The following is a 22,115-nucleotide window of genomic DNA, read 5'->3' as shown; positions in this document are numbered from 1 at the left end:
ACACTCTCTCCAAATACAAAAAGCAGGTACAATTCAACTCAACACAGAAGGTTTTGTGCAAAGTTACGGGAAACTGAGACATTGTATAAAAACTGTCACTTCTTCCTCCTGCTGCATTTTGCTTTTTTAAACTTGTGTGTTTTTAAGTTTTTGATTTTTTTAAAATCCTGAAAAGTAGACAGTAAAACAGCTCCTGGAAGAATTTACAACAAACTGCATGAGAATCTGGGAAGCTGAGGGGCTGGAGCAGGGCTGGGACCAGAGGACAGGAAGGGGCCCTCCCCACAGCCCTGTATCCTCACTGTACGACCAAGGGAAGGGGCGTCTTTAGTCTAAAAGGAGGAAGGGAGGAAGAGGAAGAGGAGTGGGGTGTGGGGACAAATAAAATAAAAGGTCTGGGCTTCCCTGGTGGCGCAGTGGTTGAGAGTCCCCCTGCCAATGCAGGGGACACGGGTTCGTGCCCTGGTCCGGGAAGATCCCACATGCCGCGGAGCGGCTAGGCCCGTGAGCCATGGCCGCTGAGCCTGCGCGTCCAGAGCCTGTGCTCCGCAAAGGGAGAGGCCACAGCAGTGAGAGGCCCGCATACTGCAAAAAAATAAAAAATAAAAGGTCATTGTTGCCTGTTTGAATCCAGAGGAAAATGCCGGCCCTGTGTGGGGTAAGAGCCCCTTGGAGGGGAGGCAGCCCTGGGAGGACCCATCCCCCAGCACCACATGACCCGGTGGGGTGGACAAGGGGGGCCAAGGTGGGCGCTGGTGGAGGAAGCCGGCAGGGGCCTCCAGGACACACTGGCTACTGTGTGCTTGTGCTCCCCTGTGTGTTCCCGGAGTAGCTCCCGTAGTCACAGTTACCATAGTACGGCGGCCACTGGCCCTGGTTCTGATTGTACTGGTTCCACTCCTGGGCATACTGTTGGTACTGGTTATAGCTGGGCTGAGGGTAGGTCTGTGCAGTGGGGGGTGGCGGAGGGGTGTAAGGGGCTGGGTTGTAGCTGCCGTAGCTCCCATAGGTGTAGGCAGGTGGTGGCGGAGGTGGAGATGGTGGAGCTGTGTAGCCCTGGCTGTAAGCTCCCTGGTTGTAGGGAGGTGGCTGGCTGTAACTCGGCTGTGGAGGGCTGTGGCTGCTGACAGTAGGGGTGCTGGTATTTGTGCTCGAGCCAGGGATGTTGCTGTTCTTAGCATAGCTGCCAGCACCTGGAGGGTTCTGAGCAGGGCTGTAGCTGGGTGGCGGCGGTGGCTGCGGTGGCGGTGGCTGCTGTGGTGGCGGCTGTTGCTGGGGAGCCCTGTTGTAGCTGCCTCGGGTGTTGGAGTTGTTGTTATCCCGGCTGTTGTTACCCCAGTGGTTCTGGTTGTAGCAACCACCTCCACTGTGGTTGAAACCTCCTCGGTAGCTGCCTCTTCTGCTGCCTCCTCCCCGATTCTGGAAGCCTCCTTGGTTGCCCCCGGGGGGACCTCGGTTGTCATAGCGCTGGAAACCGCCGCCACCCCCACAGCCCCGGAAGCTGCGACCGCCTTGGTTGTCAAAGCGCTTTTCAGGGTGTGGCCCAGCCTTGCGGCCTTCCTCATTGTATTTCCTCACCAGCTTGTCTGCTTCCTCTCGCTGCAGCTCAGTGAACAGCACCTCGTCCAGGAAGTCCCCAACATCTGGCCACATGAAGTTGGCTTTCATTTCTAAGACCGCGTGATCTGGGACATCCTTCGCTTCTTCGTTTCGCTTTATCGTTCGGTCTTTTAGGTCCTCATCAGTGGGACAAATAGCAATAGCTTTGCGCTGGAAGCCTTCAAATGGTCTCATTTTTCGTCTCTGGGCTGACCCATAAACATTTGTCTGATCTAGGATATAGTTGCGTTTCTTTCAGGCAGCGATCTACATGAGGCGGTTGAGGCACTGGGTGGCCTGCTGGATCAGGACGTCCCAGCGGCCGGCGTAGTTCCTCTGACGGCGTAGGCCCATCACCTGCATCTTATCCATGATGGCATTGGTATCCAGGATGTTGTACTTCTTGGAGGGGTTGGAGGCTGCATGTTTGATGGCCCATGTGGTCTTACCAGTGGCAGGCAGGCCCACCATCATCAGAATCTCACACTCTGCCTTGCTCTTTGGTCCGACAGTGCCCCGGATTCACTCACTCAGGGGAAGGTGCTGGATGAAGGTGTAGCCTGGGAGGACGTAACAGTAGGGCTCTGCCCTCTGCTCGAAGTTGAACTCCACTGCACAATTCTTCACCAGGACATGAGGGTAGAGGGCCTGACCCCCTAAGGCTCCCTTCCGCATTCGGAAGGCAGTGCCCATCCACTTCCCATTTTTGGTGAAGGAAAGTTCCACATCATTTCCACATTCAAAGTCCTCAAAACAGCCAATCACATCATTCTCTGCAAACTTGTCTCTGTAGTTTTCAAACCAGCTGTTGATGGACTTCTTCCCAGTGCCTCCATAGCCATAGGAGAAAGGCTCTTTGCCTAGCTGAGTGCTGCAGGAGTCCAGGGACCAACCAATACGGACAACGTGTGGGTCGGGCTCTGTAGATGGAAGGTGCTTCACAGAGACTTCCTCATTGATCTTTATCTCAAAGCACACACGGCCCCTTCTGACCCCATAGCTGGCACGGGCTGCTGACCACAGGTATGCAAAACCTTCAGTTGTGAGTGGGCAGCCACTACTCCGGTCTCAGGCCACCTTGAAGTGGAGGTCGCAGTTATATGTGTCAATGGCAGCAAGGGTGTTGTCAAAGTCATCTTCATCCTCTTCAGCGGAAGGCTGAGGAAAGCGGCCCCTCCTATCCTCCCGGTGCTCGAAACACCCCCGTTCCTGGTTTTCTTCATAAGGCCTCTTGCGACTCTGGAACTGCTGTCTGTCTGGTTTGGGTTGAGATGATTCGGGCGGGAGGAAGCCGGTGGGTGCTTCTTGCTTCATCTCTGTCTTCACTTCTACTGGGCGATAGGCCTGCTGCTGCTGGTCCATTTCCAGCGTTCTCCTCTCGTAGCCTGACTCGTTCTCTTTCTTGATGACCTGCATCTCATAGAATTGGTTCTGCATGATAATATTGTCCATGACATCTCCTCGTTGTTGTGCCCGGGTTGCCCCAGTTCGTTGTCGGCCTCGAGCTCCCGCTCGTCGTCGGGCTCCTCGGCCTCTAGCGCCGCCTGCAGCTGCTCAGCAAGCTCGGCCTTGAGGCCACGAGTGTCCAGGCCGCGGCGCTGCAGCTCCTCGCGAAGTTCGTTCACCTTCAGTCGGAGTACATCCATGGCCCAGGCCCCCGGGGCGGCCCCCAAGCCCAGCCCGGCCTCCCAGGGCTCAGTCCCCCTTAAACCTTTCCTGTCAGGAGGCAAAGGGGGAAAGGGGAGGCCCCCACTCCACTCTGTCTATTTTTTAAATTTTATTTTTGGCTGTGTTGGGTCTTTGTTGCTGTGTGTGGGCTTTCTCTGGCTGTGCTGAGCGGGGGCTACTCTTCGTTGCGGTGTGCAGGTTTCTCATTGCAGTGGCTTCTCTTGTTGCGGAGCATGGCCTCTAGGCGCCTGGGCTTCAGTAGTTGTGGCACATGGGCTCAGTAGTTGTGGCACGTGAGCTCTAGAGTGCAGGCTCAGTAGCTGTGATGCACGGGCTTAGTTGCTCTGTGGCATGTGGGATCTTCCCAGGCCAGGGCTCAAACACGTGTCCTGCATTGGCAGGCGGATTCTTAACCACTGTGCCACCAGGGAAGCCCCACTTTTCTCTATTTTTGATTTTATCTTTGATATGTAAAGTGGTTATTGATATAATTGGATTAATACCTATCATATTTGTTACTGTTTTCTATTAATTGTCTCTGTTGTTGTTTTGTTTGTTTTTGTTTAAACCTAGACTTCATGTGCTGGGTAAAAGGAACACTGGTAAGACCTTTAGTGATGTGGTGATAAGGTATAGGGGGAGGGGTTATGTTCTATAGTCCTGTGATTAAGCTTCAGTCTTGGTGAAACTGCCACTGGACTGTGAACTTTGCCAGTGCCTCTCAGTCTACCTCCCTCCCTCAGGTGGGACAGGATGGCTAGAGTGGGCTGGAGCTGAGCATTTCTTTTCCCTCAGGTTGGTTAGACACTAATGAAACCTCAGTAGGTTATAGGCTCTGGTACAATAGTTTCTCTTTGCGGCATGCTTTATTAAGAACAGAATGCGTTGAGAATATTTCAAAATAGCGACTTTCCCCCTCTCTCTGCCAGAAACACAATGGAGATTTTTCTCCAGTCTTAGTGAGGACTTCATTGGGCTCCTGGAGGTAAAGCTCATAAAAGTGCAGGGACTTCTTAAAGACTCGGACCCCCTTGGAGCATTTAACTCTCAGATTTGTCCACACTGAACCTCCTGCAATTTTTCCATTACAGTTTAGGTTTTCCATCTTCTGTACTGGTTCCCACAGAGGTTTCTGCTAATGTGCCTATGCTCTGGTAAGTTGTGATTCTCTGTATCCACCTGTCTGTGGGCAGCAGTTTACCCTGTGACCTTAACTCTCTGATGGATCTATGCAAGAGTTGATTTTCAGTTCATTCTGCTTTTTACTTGTTGTTATAATGGATTGATGACTCCCAAGCTCATTATGGACTAGAAACTGGAAGTCTTATCTCTAGTTGATTTTTTGTAGTGACATGTTTTGATTCCCTCATTTCCTTTTTTGTGTATTCTATAAATATTTTCTTTTTGGTTACCAGAGGGATTACGTATAACATCCTAAAGTTACAACAATCTATTTAAAATTGATACCAACTTCAATTGCATACTAAAGCTCTATTCCTTTACAGTTGGCTCCTTCTCTTTATGTTATTGATATCACAAACTGAATCTTTATATATTGTGTATACTTTAACCTAGATTTACAATTACTTTTATGCATTTGTTTTTTAAATCTTGTTTAAAAAATCCCCAAATTTTTCAAATCAAAATTACATTAATACTGCTTTATATTTATCCATGTATTTACCTTTATCAGCGATCTTAATACTTTTGATGGCTTACAGTTGTGTCCGGCATCCTGTAGTGCCTGATATTAGGGAGATGGAAAATACTCCATCCCCAAATTCCTAGCTTACCTGTAATGATTTCTTTAATTTCATCCTTTGATTCATGATTTTAGCCAAAAAATAAAATAAAAACCCAAACAGTTCCCAAACATATACACTTCCCAAAAATGTTACAAGCGATTAGGAGCAAATAGGATAGGGCTTCCCTGGTGGCTCAGTGGTTAAGAATCTGCCTGCCAATGCAGGGGACATGGGTTTCAGCCCTGGTCCAGGAAGATCCCACATGCCGTGGAGCAACAAAGACCGTGCGCCACAACTACTGAAGCCTGTGCACCTGAAGCCCATGCTCCGCAACAAGAGAAGCCACTGCAATGAGAAGCCCGCATTCCGCAATGAAGAGTAGACCCCGCTCACTGCAACCAGAGAAAAAGCCCGCATGCAGCAAAAAAGGCCCAACACAGCCAAAAATAAAATAAAATTTTTAAAAAAGTCTCAAAGGATAAAAACAAATCTGTAATAGTGATTATGAGGGAATTGGGAGTTATTGGCAATTTTTTATAGGAAGAAAATGTTCATCAGTTATTTCAGCACTGATATTTAATGTTTTTAAGTTTCAAACAAAAAAAGTACTAAAGTTGCATTTAGAAGGCAACTTTTATAACTGCAAAGTTTAAACAGGCACCAAAATGTTTATTGGTAGTTATTTAGCAAAATGATAGTCAACCACAGAAAAGATTATTATGATACCATTAAAAGGAATGATACATAAACATCTATACTTGCTGAAATAGTAGCATGATAAAAGCAGGTTATGGTATAGCATGCATGTCACAATTACACTACATAAAGCCTGTAAGGATATGTTGTGATAATTTGAAGTAGTCATCTCTGTTTGGTAGGCTTACAAATAATCTTTATTTTTTTCTTGGTGTCCTCTTTTTTACAATAAGAAAATATTAATTTTACAAAAGGTAAAAAGAATACAGCTGCCTTCAAAAACAAAGTTATAATTCCACCATGAATTCAAAGATAGCCTATGTAACACAATTTACAGTGTAATTTGGTAGGCCACAGATACAGAAAAGACAGCCCTAAAACATAAGTTAATACAAACTATATAATCAAAGCAGAGACTAACTGGGAAGGAATTATGGAATAAGTAGTTTTGGGATAGAATCTTTATCGGGGGGAAAAGGGAGTTTTAGACCTTGAATTCACATTTTAAAATACATTTGATTAACTTTATGTATAAAATTACAAATACTTTAGAAAAAATAGTGTTAACAGAGTGTAACGGGTTGAAATATGCTGAGGTCCTAACACCTGGTATCTGTGAATGTGATCTTACATGGAAATAAGTTCTTTGCACATGTAATGAAGTTAAGATGAGGTCCTTAGGGTGATCCCTAATGCAATATGACCAGTGTCCATATGAGAGAAGAGACACAGAGAGAACAAAGTGTGGAGATGGAGGCAGAGATTGGAGCAATGCATCTACAAGCCAAGGTATGTCAAAACTCACTGTTACAAGAAGCTAGGAGAAGGGCATGGAACAGATTCTTCCTCAGAGCCCCAGAAGGAACCAACCTTGCCAACAACTTTGATTGTGGTTTTCAAGGCTCAAAAACTGAGAGAATAAGTTTCTGTTGTTTTAAGCCACCTAGTTTTGTGGTACTTGGTACTTTGTTATGGTAGCCCTAGAAAACTACTACAGAGAGGAACTTTGATCATGCATTATCTGGGATTTTTTGTTTATTTTTTGCATTACCTGTTTTAAAATATATTATTATAAAGGTTATTAAAAGGGTCTATCATTTATCCAATATGAATTCCTTCATGGTGGATGAGGTCACAGCGACTACCAAAGGCCTTTCCACACTCCTTACAGTCATAAGGGCCTATCATTTATCCAATATGAATTCCTTCGTGGCGGATGAGGTCAGAGCGACTACCAAAGGCTTTTCCACATTCCTTGCAGTCATAAGGTTTCTCACCAGTGTGAATTCTTTGATGTCGAGTAAGGTTTGAGCCTTTATTAAAAGCCTTTCCACATTCATTACATTCATATGGTTTTTCATCTGTATGAATTCTCTGATGTTGAATAAGTTCTGAGCTCTGAATAAAGGCCTTTCCACATTCTTTACATTCATAGAGTTTCTTGCCGGCATGAATTCTGTGATGGTTAGTAAGTGTTGAGGCACTACTAAAGGCCTTCTCACATTCCTTACACTTATAAGGTTTCTCACCAGTATGCATCCTGTGGTGCTGAATAAGCCTTGAATGTTGAGTAAAGGCTTTCCCACATTCCTTACATTCATAAGGTTTCTCACCAGTATGAATTCTCAGATGTGGAAAAAGTTGTGAACTCTTAGTAAAGGCTTTTCCACATACTTTACATTCATAGGGTTTTTCACCAGTGTGAATTCTCTGATGATCATTAAGGTTTGAGCAATAATTAAAGGCTTTTCCACATTCCTTACATTCATAGGGTTTCTCACCAGTGTGAATCCTCTGATGTTGAGAAAAATATGAACTACAACTAAAAGCCTTGCCGCATTCTTTACACTCATAGGGTTTTTCACCAGTGTGAATCCTCTGATGTCGAGCAACAAGTGAGCCACGACTAAAGGATTTCCCACACTCCTTACATTCATAGTTTTTTTCAGCAGAATGAATTCTCTGATGTTGAACAAAGTGTGAGTTTTGATTAAAGGCCTTTCCACATATTTTACATTGACAGGGCTTCTCTTCATTAATAGTTTTTTGATGTGGAATAAGAAACGTGGGCTGAATAGAAGTGGGTATGTCTTCATGGGTAAACATCACTTGACTAAAATGTCTCTTCTTTAGAGAGAGTAACTTGGTCTCACACATGGATTCCAGATCTGGAAGAAAATAAAAAGGCATATGCTCATTTTTCCTATGCTGGGAAAGGTTAAACTTCTGAAAAAGAAATGCAAAGATTAAGCTGAAAATATTCGGGAAAGTAAATGCTTAGATGGTTCTCAAATATGGCTAGGCAATTTGTAAAATTGATAAGAAAAGCACAGACATTAAGGAGACGCAACAGAGGAAGTTGAAGAGGGTTAATTAGGGAAATAGATGACTCTAATCCTGGTGTGGATCAGAATCACCTGCAACTTCAATGAATCCACACTATTCAGGGCCATCCTCCACATTATACAGTGATTCTAATCATATATACATTTATATAGGCATATACTCACACACAGAGCATCATACTATATGTTTTGTTATTTGTGGGTAACTGTCATACCTATAGGACTACTGAGGAATAAATGTGTTGAAATGTACAAATGGGGGTGGGAGAGGGTTAGCAACTCTAAGCAAAGGGTATGTTGTTGGCAAAGTCACACTGGGGGACAGCCCTCAACAAGTCTAGGGTGCTGAATGAAACTGGTGAGAATGGAGAACATGTAAATTTCTTCTGTGAATAGAGCCTCATGTATGTTGGGGATTCACTGAAAATAGTTTGCCTTGGAATTCTGTGATGCTGATGCTGGGAAAAAGAAATGGAATCTTCAAGTCATGGCAGTTACTAAGAAGGGAGGAACCTTGAGTGTTAGAAAGAAGAGAATAAGAATGAAACATTTTCTGTGAGAAAATAGGAACTCCATGTCAACATTTTCTGCCGCTCTGCATATGTCTGCTAATTACCATGAAAACACTATAAGTATTGATTTGGGGCTTACAAATAAATCTTAGGGAGTAAGTGAATTCATAAATAATCTGTGAGTAATGAGGGTCAACTGTATTTTTAATAAAAGGGGGGCATAATTTCTGTTAAAAATGGCAGACAGTATATATAAATTTACCAATTCTTGTTCACGAATCCACAGGAAAATTATAATAAAAGCTTAACAAGGGGAAAGGAAAACCCCACTAGGACAAAAGATACTGGAGAAGAAACAGTAGCAATAAAACTTGGAAACTGGAAAGCCAATGGATGAGTGATAAGTGACTGCAGACTGGAGAATATCAAATTGAGCCAACAGTGGGTAAATTCCACAGTACTGATTCATGGTGCAAATCCCTACAAATGCACAAGAACTGGAGGCATCAGGCACTTCTAATAGTGGAGTGCAGAGAACAGTAAAAGCTGAAGGATGAATTCAAAGACTGTATCTCCTCCCTATCCCACAGGACAGGATGATTATAGTTGTTCATTCTCACAGAAAACTAGAAATCTAGAAAAATGGAACCAGAGAAAATCTGGACTCAGGAACATCCAGCATAGCTGTGGGCATGGGTACTGAACTGAGAAGAAAGAATTAACAGAAAATATACATACTTCTGATACAAAAAATACATCTGGTCTTTGTTTCCAGTTCCTGGCAGAGCTTCAAAAACCACTGGAACTTCAAAAACCACTAGACTGTCTTTTGTTATTCACAACAAGTGCCTTTTGATCATACCTGAATTTGTGATAAGAAAGTGATTCACAATGGACCCTTAGTTTCAAGGGATGGGACTGGTCACCACTCCCCACATAATGACACCCCCAGTAAAAAACTTGGCAAGGATTGGGGGAAGCTTCCTGGTTGGTGAACATATCTATGTACCAGAAGAGTACAATGTCAATAACACAAAGTGTGGGTAGTGAGAAGTAAAAGTGTTTTTGTATGTGATTGAAGTTAAATTGTTATCAACTTAAAACATACTGTTATATTTTTGAAAGCCCAATGATAACCACAAAGAAGATACCTTATAGAGATTACAGAAAAGAAAAATAAAAAGGATTCAAAGCATATCAATACAAAAAATCAAAGAAACAAAAGGAAGGCAGCAAGAGAGGAAAAGCGGGACAAAAGAACTACAAAAAGAACAGAAAACAAGGAACAAAACGGCAATAGTAAATCCTTCAATAATAACTTTAAATGTAAATGGATTAAACTCTCAAATCAAAAGAGACTGGCTGAATGGAGAAAACAACAATATCCAATTATATGATGTCCTCCAGAGACCCACTTTAGATTTAAGAACACAGATAATGGCTGAAAGTGAAGGGATGGGAAAAGGTAATCCATGCAAATGGTAACCTAAAGAGAGCAAGGGTGGCTATACTTACATCAGATAAAATAGACTTTAAGCTAAAACAGACTTTAAGCTAAAGCTGTCACAAAAAACAAACAAGGATATTATACAATGATAAAACGGTCAATTCACCAGGAAGCTATAACAATTATAAACATACCTGCACCCAATATAAGAGCACTTAAGTATATTAAGCAAACATTGTCAAAACTGAAGGGAGACATAGACAAAAATACAACAGCAGAACACTTCAATAGCCTACTTTCAATAATAGATAGAACAATCAGACAGTCAATCAAGAAAGAAAAGTGACTTGAACAATACCATAGGGCAAATGAACCTAAATGACATATATAGAATATTCCATTCAACAGCAGCAGAATATATTCTTATCAAGCATACACGGAACATTCCCTAGGATAGATCACATGTTAGTTCACAAAATAAGTCTTAAGAAATTTAAGATGGAAATCATATCAAGTATCTTTTCTGACTACAATGGAACAAAACTAGAAATCAACAGCAAAAGGAAAACTGGAAAATTCACAAATATGTGGAAATTAAAAACACACTTTTGAACAACCAATGGCCCAAAGAATTAGAAAATATCTTTAGACAAACAAAAACACTTATGGGATGCAGAAAAAGCAGTATGAAAATGGAATTTTATAGTTCCTACATTGAAAAAGAAGAATTGCAAATATACAACCTAACTTTACATTTCAAGGAACAAACTAAACCCAAAGTTAGCAGAAGGAAGGAAATAATAAAGATTAAGGCAGAGATAAATGAAATAGAGAGTAGAAAAACAACAGAAAAGATCAATGGAGCTAATAGTTGGCTTATTGAAAGGATAAATTGACAAAATTTTATCTAGATTAAGAAAAAAAGAGAGGAGACTCAAATAAAATCAGAAATAAAAAAGACATTATAACTGATGTAACAGAAATAAAAACTGTCATAAGAGAATACTATGAACAATTATACACCAAGAAACTGGATAAACTGGAGGAAATGGAAAAATTCCTAGAAACATACAACCTACCAAGACTGAATCAGGAAGAAATAGAAAGTCATGAAGAAACAGAAAGTCTAAATAGAAAGTCTATAACTAGTAAGGAGACTGAATTAGTAATAAAAAGCCTAGGCTCTTCTTTGCTGGGAGGTTCACTAGTGAATTCTACCACACATTATGCCAATCCTTCTCAAACTCTTCCAAAAAAACTGAAGAGCAGGGAAGACTTCCAAACTCATTTTCTGAAGCCAGAATTACCCTCAGACCAAACCCAGACAAGGAAGTCACAGAAAAGAAAATTACAGGCCAACAACCCTGATGAATATAAATGCAAAAATTCTCAACAGCACACTAAAAGGATCATACATCATGACCAACTACGATTTATCTGTAGGATGCAAAGATGGTTCAACATACAAAAATCAATGCGATGTACCACATTAACAGAATAAAGGATAAAAATCACACAATCATCTCAATAGATAAGAAGCATTTCATAAAATTCAACATCCTTTCATGATTAAAAACTCTCAACAAACTTAGAAGTAAAATTGTCCCTATTTGAAAATAACATAGAAAAAACCCTAAAGGCTCCACATAAAAACTGTCAGAATTAAACAAATTTAGTCTTCAGTTGCAGGATACAAAACTACAGTGTTTCTATACACTAACAATAAACAACCTGAAAGGAAATCAGGAAAACAATTCCATTTATAATAGCATCAAAAGGAATTAAATACTTAGGAATAAACTTAACTAGGGAGATGAAAGACTTCTACAGTGAAAACTATAAAACATTGAAGAAATTAAAGGTGACACTAAATGGAAAGCGATCGCGTGCTTGTGGACTGGAAGAGTTCATACTGTTAAAATGTAATTTACAGATTCAATGCAATCCCTATAAAAATCCCAATGGCATTTTTTACAGAAATATTAATAGAAAAAAATTGGAAAAGCTAAAAATAATCTTTAGGAAGTGTAAGAAAGCTAATGGTATCACACTTTCTGATTTCAAAGTATACAACAAAGCTACAGCAGTTAAAACAGTATGGTACTGGCATAAAGACAACCACACAAACCAATGAAACAGAATATGCTAAGCATGTTTTAAAGATTTATTTAACTCATTAATGAGAGGGCCAGAGGAATGATCAAGCTAGTTCCAATTATCTAGGAGAGATTGAGTTCATATGGTACCCTAAAGAATGCAGGAATAGCATCACTAAGTTGGATACAAAAACGAGTTACTGTGTTATAGGATAATAAAACCATACCCTTCAGCTACCTTTTCCACCAGACGAATCATTCGCAACTTATCAATCTTTTTAAATTTAACATCTAATTTTAAGAGAACCTGGTCCCTAATGAGTAGTAAATAGTAAGTGAAACAATGATACATTTCCCAAGATAATTAAATAATCCTCGAATGGACCCGATAGATGATACACTGGTATGACATTTGAAAGACATGAAGTATTTATCCTTTTGCATTATTTTCAATTTTAGATATATACCCCAAAGTGGGGCATATGTATACCTGTTTAAGTAGTACCAGATGGCTGTAGAGAAAGGCAACACCACTGTACACTTTCACCAAAAGTGCATAAGAATTTCTTTGTCCCCACCCACAGTTGTCATTACCCAGCTTTCTACTTTCCTAGCCTAATAAGTGAAGTGATATTTCATTATTGCCTTCATTTGCATTTCTAATTATTAAAAAGTATGAACATCTGGTAGGCTTATTAGCATTTTAGTCTTGTTAAACCTTTATTGGTATTTTTATTGGGGTCACTAACTTCTTCCTCTTAATTAGCAAGTATCTTCTAGTCTACTGTGCATTAAATTTATCTATTGTGTCCTTCATTTAGCAGAAATCCTTAATTCTGATGTATTTCCAGTTCATGTTTTTGCTGTATGGTTTGTACTTTTGGAGTTTTATTTATTTATTTATTTTTAACAATATTTACTTAAAAGAAAAAGGGAAAAAGAAAAGCTTCAAAACCAGAGCGTGATGCCCTGTTAAGTATGTCTAATATGCATTCAAAGTACTGGAAAGCAATTTTACCAAAGGGCAATGTCACTAGGACATGTGGACCGTAATTACAAAAGAAACTTTGAAACATAAAGGTGCCCATGGAAAAGAATAAAGAGAGGGAACAACGGCAAGGACACAGAACAATGAGCAGGTGCTTTGAGAGTAAGGCTCTAAGAAATGACTTGGACATTGGCCCAGGGCTGAGGTGGATATCTGGCCAACAGTCTGGGTTCCGAAGGGTAAGAGTACAATTAGCAGGATTAGAGAAGACACTGCTTCAACCTCCAAACAAGTCTCTAGTTCTCATTCCCAAGTGGATATGCTTTCCAGATTTCAACAAGGTCTCCTGGGGAGGATTAGCTCTCCGCTGTGTAGTAACGATACAGAATACCTAAGAGAACATGGCCTATGATGGGGAAGATCCAATACGACCAGCAGCTTTTGCACGTGTTGCTTTTTGGAGGGTCCTTGCTACCACTTCCACGTTTGTTTGTTTTTAAAATATTTATTTATTTTGGCTGCACCAGGTCTTAGTTGCAGCACATGGGATCTTTAGTTATGGTATGCATGAGGGCTTCTTAGTTGCAGCACATGGACTCTTAGTTGAGGCATCCATGTGGGATCTAGTTCCCCAACCAGAGATTGAACCTGGGCCCCCTGCATTGGGAGCACAGAGTCTTACCCACTGGAGCACCAGGGAAGTCCCCCACTTCCAGGTTTAATGTAATTCAGAGGCACATCACCAATATAGTACTGCTTGAGCACTTCTCTGGCCTCAGACGAGCGGCCTACATCTTCAAAGCTTTCAGTTGCGTCTCCACGAGCTTGTTCCAGCAGAACCTCTTCTCCACCAGGATGCTCGTTAAGGAGGCAGGTGACATCACAGACTTGCCCGTGGATCACCAGCCATATCTCCTTCAGGAAGTTGCGCTTTGCCACCTCCTCCAATCAGTAAAAGGTAACTGAGGTCTCGACGCCCTTGCCCTTTCCCATTGCTGCTGCTTGCTTCCACAGTCGCCATTGGGCCTAAGCTCTTCTCCACCACTATCCAGGTTTCCGCTGACAACTTCCTTGAGGTAGACTTCATGCTCCTACTTTTGGAGTTTAAGGTAAGTTACCTTTCTTTGTCTATTTTTCACAAAGATTTTCTCTTTAAAAAGTTTAAATATTAAAAAATTTCCTTTTTAAACAATAGTTTTACCTTTCACGTTATATATTTAATACTATTTAATTAATTATAAAAAAGTGGAAAAAGAATAAACAGAGATCATGTGGAAAAGTATGGGGTCAAGGAAAGATAGAGAAGGGAGTGAGTAAGCAAGTTGGTAGGGAGGAAAAGCAATAAGTGAGACACAGGGAAATAAAAACAAAAAAAGCAAAAATACTCCAGAGGCTAAGTAAACCTTTGATCTGAAAAATAAGGTGATATTAGATATTAAAAAATACAAGCCAAAGAAATAAAGACACTCGTACTGGCATTATACCATAACAAGACAATAGAGTGCTGAGAAAGACTCATATATGCGAATTTATTATCCAATAAAGATGGCACCAGAAATCAATGAAGAAAGCTCAATTCTTTTACAGATGATAGAGAGGAAAATGATTCAATTTATGGAGGAAAAGAATTCTGGATCCCTGCTTATAAAATATTTAAGGCTAGCTGAGACCTATGGAGGGCAAGGAAGGAGATTCACAAACTCTTGCCTAGGTTCCTAGAGCTTTGTTGAATCCAGAATTCTCTCTCAATGGAGGCATGGTCTAATTCTATCACTATCTCGATAGGTTACATCTACTTCCAAGGATCCAACAATTAATTTCTATTGAATCAATACCACTTCTGTATTTTTTGACTGTTTTATAACTTTTTTCTGAGCTTCCTATTTGTTCTTCTTGTTTGCTGAATTCTACTTTGTAGAAATTATTTACAGAAATGTTCTAGCTCCCACATTAAACAATGAATTTCTTAATAAGTCTACATATTTTTTAAACTATGTAGCACCTAGCAGACTACTTGCACAAATTAAAAAATCAAACTTTTTTAGAAGACTGTTCCAAAATGTTAATTCTCCAGAAACTGATGTATAACTTTATTTTAACCTTAATCAAAATGTCAGCAGTTATTTTTATGTGTGTGTGAATATTAATAAGCTGATTCTAAAATTTATATAAGGACTTCCCTGGTGCCACAGTGGTTAAGAATTCGCCTGCCAATGCAGGGGACATGGGTTTAAGCCCTGGTCTGGGAAGATCCCACATGCCGCAGAGATACTAAGCCCGTGTGCCACAACTACTGAGCCTGTGCTCTACAGCCCGTAAGCCACAGATACTGAAGCCCGTGTACCTGGAGCCTGTGCTCTGCAACAAGAGAAGCCACCACAATGAGGAGCCCGTGCACAGCAACAAAGACACAACGCAGCCAGAAATTTAAAAATAAATTTATGAAAAATAATTATAATAAAATAAATTAAATTTATATGAAAATTATCAAGAAGAAGAAGCAGGAGAGCTTGCTCTGCCAAATAAGCCTTATTATAGACTACAGTACTATTATAGTGTGGTATTGGGACAAAGGTAGACAAGCCAATGGAACAGAATAAAGTTCAGAGACAGACTCACAGATATGGCAACACATGATTTATGACAAAGGTAGCATTATAGAGAAAGGGAAAAAGTCTTTTCAGTAAACATTGCCTGGTAAATTGGATATTTACATGGAAAAATAATGAAATTTGACCCCTACCTCATACTATAAACAAATATCAGCTCCAGGAAATTGGAGATCTAAATGTAAAAGGTAAAACAAAAAAGCTACTAGAATATAACACAGGAAGCATCTTCATGACTTTGGGGTAGGCAATGAGTCCTACACAGAACACAAAAAGCAACAACTATAAAGGAAAAGATAGATAAGCCTGACTACTTAAAATTAATAAAATCAGAAGACAGCACTAAAAGGATAAGAAAGTAAGCTATAAGGTGGTAGATGATATTTACAAAGACTCATATACAGAATATACAAAAATCTTCTTCAAATCACTAAGAAAAATTAAGACAACCTAATGAACAGAAGCAAGAAACTTAAACGGGCAAGTCACAGAACACACACACACACACACACACACATACACTTGCAGAATGTCTAAAATTAAAAGGTCTAGCAATATCAAGAACTGGCAAGGGCTCCCCTGGTGGCGCAGTGGTTAAGAATCCGCCTGCTAATGCAGGGAACACAGGTTCGAGCCCTGCTCTGGAAGGATCCCACGTGCCATGGAGCAACTAAGCCCGTGGGCCACAACTACTGAGCCTGCTCTCTGGAGCCTGAGAGCCACAACTGCTGAGGTCCACACGCCTAGAGCCTGTGCTCTGCAACAAGAGAAGCCACTGCATTGAGAAGCCTATGCACTGCAACAAAGAGTAGCCGCCGCTTGCAGCAACTAGAGAAAGCCCACATGCAGCAACGAAGACCCAACACAGCCATAAATAAATAAATAAAATTAAAAAAAAAAAAAGAACTGGCAAGAATGCAGAGGAATAGCAACTTTCACACTGCTAGTGGAAGTATAAATTGGTATAACCACTTTGGAAAGCTGGCATTATCTTTTAAAATTGAACCAACACATATCCTATTACCAGTAATTCCACTCCTGGGTATACACCCAAAAGAAATGTGTACATATATGCACCAAAGGAATGTTCACATAGCTAAAAACTGGAAAACAACCCAACGGTCAATAGTAGAAAGGACTTATTTATAATAATTAGCAATATATAATACACACTATAAAATATATTCATAGAATGGAATACAGCATAGCACTGAGAATGAACATCAGCTATATGCAATAACATGGGTGATGTGTCCCATAAACATAAAGTTGAGAAAAAACAAAGGCAAAAGTATAAATACTGTATGATTCCACTTATATTCAGCTCAGAAAAAGGCAAAATTATTTCACGGAGTTAGAAGTCAAGAGGAGGACAAAGAGCCTAGTGATTGGGAAAGGGCAGAAAGGATTCTAAGGTGCTAGTAATTTTCTATTACTTGTCTGAAGTGGTGGTTACATGGATGCATTCACTTGGAATTCTTCACACTATACAATCACTCATATAGTTTCCATATGTATGTTATATCTGAATTTTTTTTAATGGAAAAAAAATCAAATGTTTGATAAATGAAACAATGAATTACTATCCAGGACAACCTGGTTAATGAAGTTAACAAATACTTAGAAAGTCAATAAAATGAAAACCAGTATTGAAACACATACACACAACACACACACACTTCTTAGGGTGGGAATATCTACTGTTAATACAAGTCTAAATGCAGCAGATCCTATGAAGGAATGAAATCTAAAAGGTGGGTAGAATAACTCTTAGAAATGACAAAGGAAGGTACTTACTACATTGGACTGGGAATAAAGTATAAGAGAAAAAAAGCAAAATACCTCTTTTATGGAAGAGGGCTTGGGTTTTTGAGGGGATTTTTCTGATAACATCTTATATAGGTAATACCTCCTCAGGCTCTGCTCCTGCTCTATCACCTCTCACTTACCTGAACAAAGGCCTCTCGTTAGCTCTCTGTCAACCATCCAGGGCTCTTTTCCTTGTTCCAATAAGGAGATCACAGTTGGCTTAGAACTGGAAAGTCCTGATCACAAGAAAAGACATGGGACATGGTTATGCTGTTGGTGTCCCAGAAATCAGATCCGGTCCCTTGGTGATCAAGAAACAGATGCCCCTATAGGGAAGGACCAGAGAAATATGAAGATGAAGCTTCAGCCACAGCCCAGTGGAGCTGCCCATTTCCAACTCTTGCATTCCATTCCAACTCAACCATTCCTTGGGGAACAGAGTGCAGAAATTTTGCTGGTTACTTGAAATGTGTAATTCACAATGGAGAAAGGACACATTCCCAAGGGCAGACTCTGAATTTAGGGGGATAGTTATCCTTACCCACTGAAACCAGGTTGCTGAAATTCTCCAACATCACTTCTTTGTATAAATTCATCTGACCAGAGTCCAGGCACTCCCATTCCTCCTGAGAGAAGTTTATAGACACATCCCTGAACATCACTGACCCCTGAAACAACAAACATGCTTTCACAATGGAAAGAGAGAAGAAAAAGATGATAGTAGATGAAGTGGTAGAGGGCTCTACATAAAAGGACAGAGATTATTAATCAAATCGAAGGAGCTGGAATCGATTAAATCAATATAAGACATATCTCCTATATACAGAGGGGTATGTCTAGGAATGTGCAAACAGAGTGGACTTTTCCAATGAGATGAAATAGCAAGCATGCAGTTCAGTGCCTGGCCACAGTAAAGTCTGCATAAATGAGAATTCCTTCCCATGTTCTCTTTAAGCCCCAAGAGAGGGAAAAATGTGATGGACTTAAAAAAAAAAAACCTTATATTTTGGAGTAAAATTTCAGAATATCAGGGAAAAACAGAACTTTCTAAAAGCTTCTGTGGATCACATAAAAAATTTCAGGCATCAGAATGGCAATGGATTTCTCAACAGCATCATTTAAAACAAGAAAATGAAGTGATTCCTTTAATATTACAAAAGACAACAAATTCTGGCCGAGAATTCCACACACAGCCAAAGCTAGTATGAAGATTATATACAAAGCAAGACTAAATACCAAAATTGGTTTGCAATAGTAAGTCATGCTTTTCCACTAAAAGGGGACGGAAGGGTGGTAATCCACGAGATAAGCTAAATTCTTAGAAGAATTCCTTGATTGGAAATTATGGCTTTGCATTTTGTTGTTCTATTTCCTGAAAATAACTTGGAGATGCTCCTGACTTGTCCAGCTACTGCTTTGATTCCTTGGATAACACTCATTCTTTCACTTTAAGCACAAACAAGTAATTGTTGCAGACGTCTCTGTATCTTGCAGCTGCCCTCTTGTAAGGCGCAATTTTCCCAAATAAAACAATTTTTAAAACCCATTTAAAAAAAAAAGAAAGATTAAATACCAAGTTAGTGTGACGATTAAATCAAGACAATTCTAGGGACTTCCGTGGCGATCCAGTGGTTAAGACTCCACACGTCCAATGTAGGGGGCGTGGGCTCGATCCCCGGTTGGGGAACTAAGATCCCACAAGTCATGTGGTGCGGCAAAAAAAAAAAAAGACAATTGTAGAACCATAGAGAATGAATGTTAAATTATCTCCTGTCTAGTTTTTCTTAGGAAGCTACTGGCCTAAGTGTTCCATCAAAACTAGAGAGTAAATTAAGAAAATGAAAGGTATTATACCCTGAAACTAGAAAACTAACATGAGAATGGTGAACTAAGTCCAGTATAATTGTAAAAGGCAAGTCCCCGAACAATATCTAGACCTAGAGAGCAGACCTAGAGAGCAACACCTAGAAGAGGAGGATAGAGGACTACAGTAAAGAAACTGACTATTGAGCGAAGAGGAGTTCAGATTAAAGAAACAAAGCAGCTTAGTAGGTCCCCCTTTTCACACTGTAAGCTTCTAGCTTGGAGCAAACCTGAGCTCAGAGAAAAGGCTTTAAATGAAATTTGCACATTATTATACTCAACTAGAGGTTGTAATTAGTAAAATGAGACTGATCTTGTGACTGAAAATAACCAAAGAATACCAAAGAGTGATCAAAACAATTATAGGGACTACACAAGCTTTTATTCAGGGCAACAAAAACATTAGCCATAGAGTTGAGAGTGGAAATTATAGGGGAAAGAAAATCCTTTTGCTTGCTCCCTATGGAGTCCTGCTTATTTCAAAGTGTTGGTTATAAGTTGATTTGATTTTCCAGGTACACAGTCATAGCATCTGCAGAAAGTAATAATCTTACACTCTCTTTTCTAATTTTTAACCTAATTTTTCCTCTTGTCTAAGTGCTTTGGTTAATACCTACAGAACAATGTTAAATAACATTGGTAATGCTGTATACCCTTGTCTTTTCCTGATTTTACCTGGAATGTTTCAGATATTTCCTGATTAAACACTAGGTTAGCTTCTAAGAACAAAATTCATTTTATTCCTTTTAAAATTTATTTTCCACTACAGTATACTACCTCCCTAGAGTTACTCCCATTAATATTGGGCAATAATCTTCATTACAGAGATGGTGAGTGTAATTAGAGGTTGATGGGGGAGGGGAACCAGATGCTCTGTTTGGGCTTCGGCAAAGGAGAATGGATTAGGAAAGACTCAGCCCTTTTCCGAAGAAATTCAGATAGAAAGGCCTTACACTGAACAGACCTGGGGAGATTGATTCTCATCCTGGTTTTCTTTGGCTCTGTACCAAACACACATTTTTAAAATTGAGAGTTCCAAATTTAGTTTCAGCTCCCAATTTATACCTTCAGAAAACACAATCCCTATTCTGAGTCCTCTACCTTGGTACACTCTAATTTTCAGATATGAGAATCATAAAGTGAACTGAGAGCCTTATGATTTGGTGAGCTCCCCAAGATTAGAAGTGTTGAAACATAACTGAATAAAGATATTTTTTTCTACCAGTTAGAGGAAGAACCCCAAAACTCTAGCTACCTGCCATGCCCTCCACTCCTGTCCTGAAACAAGGCAAAGTTCTTTTGCCTAATATTGCTTTGATTTTAGCTACAAGTATTAACTCTAAAAACCAAAAAGAGAGTAAGAGACCAAAAAAAGAAAGGGGAGAAATTATAACCTATGTATAATTAGAGCCTAAGAAGAAGAGAGAGAATGAGGCAGGGCAATCTTTTAAGATGGCTGAGGATATTCCTGAATACCTATCCACAAATTAAAAAAGCTTAACAAATTCCAAGCAGATAAATAAAAAGAAATGCACATTTAGGCACATCATACTTGAGTTACAGAAAGCCAAAAACAGAGTGACAGTCTTAAAAAGAGCCAGAGGAAGAAAAGTCAAATTACCTCAAATGAGGAGCTAGAATAATTAAAAATAGGTTAAGTAAATAAACGGGATTATCTCTTTAAATATAAATATAGAATATTTACATAACCTTGGGACAGGGAAGGATTTCCTAAATAAGATACAAAAAGATACCACCAAGGGAAAAAAAATTGATAAAAAATTAGGGGGACTTCCCTGGTGGTGCAGTGGTTAAAAACGCGCCTGCCAATGCAGTAGACACGGTTCGAGCCCTGGTCCAGGAAGATCCCACATGCTGCAGAGCAACTAAGCCTGTGCACCACAAGTACTGAGCCTGTGCACCACAACTACCGAAGCCTGTATGCCCTAGAGCCCACGCTGTTAACTACTGAAGCCCGCGCGCCTAGAGCCCGTGCTCTGCAACGAGAGAAGCCACAGCAATGAGAAGCTGTGCACCGCAATAAAGACTCAACGCAGCCAAAAATAAAAAAATATATAATAAAAAAGTCAGATTTTATTCGTAAAACTACCTTAAGGGAAGTGATAAAACAATCCAGATAGTAGAAAAATATAATCAATAAAGGATCCATATCCAGAAAATATAAAGAATTCCCATGAATCAATAAGAGATAATCCAGGGACTTTCCTGGTGGCGCAGTGGCTAAGAATCCCCCTGCCAATGCAGGGGACACAGGTTCCTGGTCCGGAAAGATCCCACATGCCACGGAGCAACTAAGCCCATGAGCCACAATTACTGAGGCCTGAGCTCTAGAGCCTGCGAGCCAGAATTACTGAGCCCGCATGCCACAACTACTGAAGCCTGCCCGCCTAGAGTCCGTGCTCTGTAACAAAGAGAAGCCACCGCAATGAGAAGCCCGTGCACCACAACGAAGAGTAGCTCTCCGCAACTAGAGAAAGCCTGTGCGCAGCAATGAAGACCCAACAGAGCCAAAAATAAAATAAATAAATAATTTATATATTAAAAAAAAGATAATCCAAGAGCAAAATAAAAGATTTCAACAGGTGTGTCACAAAAGAAGAAACACTGATAACCAATAAACATATGAAGTGGTGTTCAATCTCATTATTAATCATGGAAATCGCAACTCAAACCTACATGCATCTATGTATATGTCTGTTTGTACAAATAAATATTTT

The 22,115-nt window shown here is 40.2% G+C and overlaps 1 protein-coding gene and 1 pseudogene across 2 annotated transcripts; both read right to left on the bottom strand.

Moving 5' to 3' along the window:
• Positions 1-792: 792 nt before the first annotated feature.
• LOC309976677 (heterogeneous nuclear ribonucleoprotein U-like protein 1) lies at positions 793-3,542 on the bottom strand (annotated as a pseudogene). The gene has a single exon. The product of its transcript is annotated as a heterogeneous nuclear ribonucleoprotein U-like protein 1 (transcript).
• A 9,910-nt stretch (positions 3,543-13,452) lies between these two features.
• Positions 13,453-14,117, bottom strand: LOC309977477 (cytochrome b5 type B-like; the record flags this gene model as incomplete). The annotated part of the gene is given in 4 exon segments (XM_082863598.1): positions 13,453-13,567; positions 13,791-14,044; positions 14,048-14,074; positions 14,076-14,117. Coding segments are annotated over 4 exon segments (438 nt in total).
• Between the last annotated feature and the right edge of the window lie 7,998 nt (positions 14,118-22,115).

This window comes from Leucopleurus acutus (assembly GCF_964270905.1).
Source record: "Leucopleurus acutus genome assembly, chromosome: 20".
NCBI classification, from domain to species: domain Eukaryota; kingdom Metazoa; phylum Chordata; class Mammalia; order Artiodactyla; family Delphinidae; genus Leucopleurus; species Leucopleurus acutus.
This window is presented reverse-complemented; position numbering and strand designations above follow the sequence as displayed.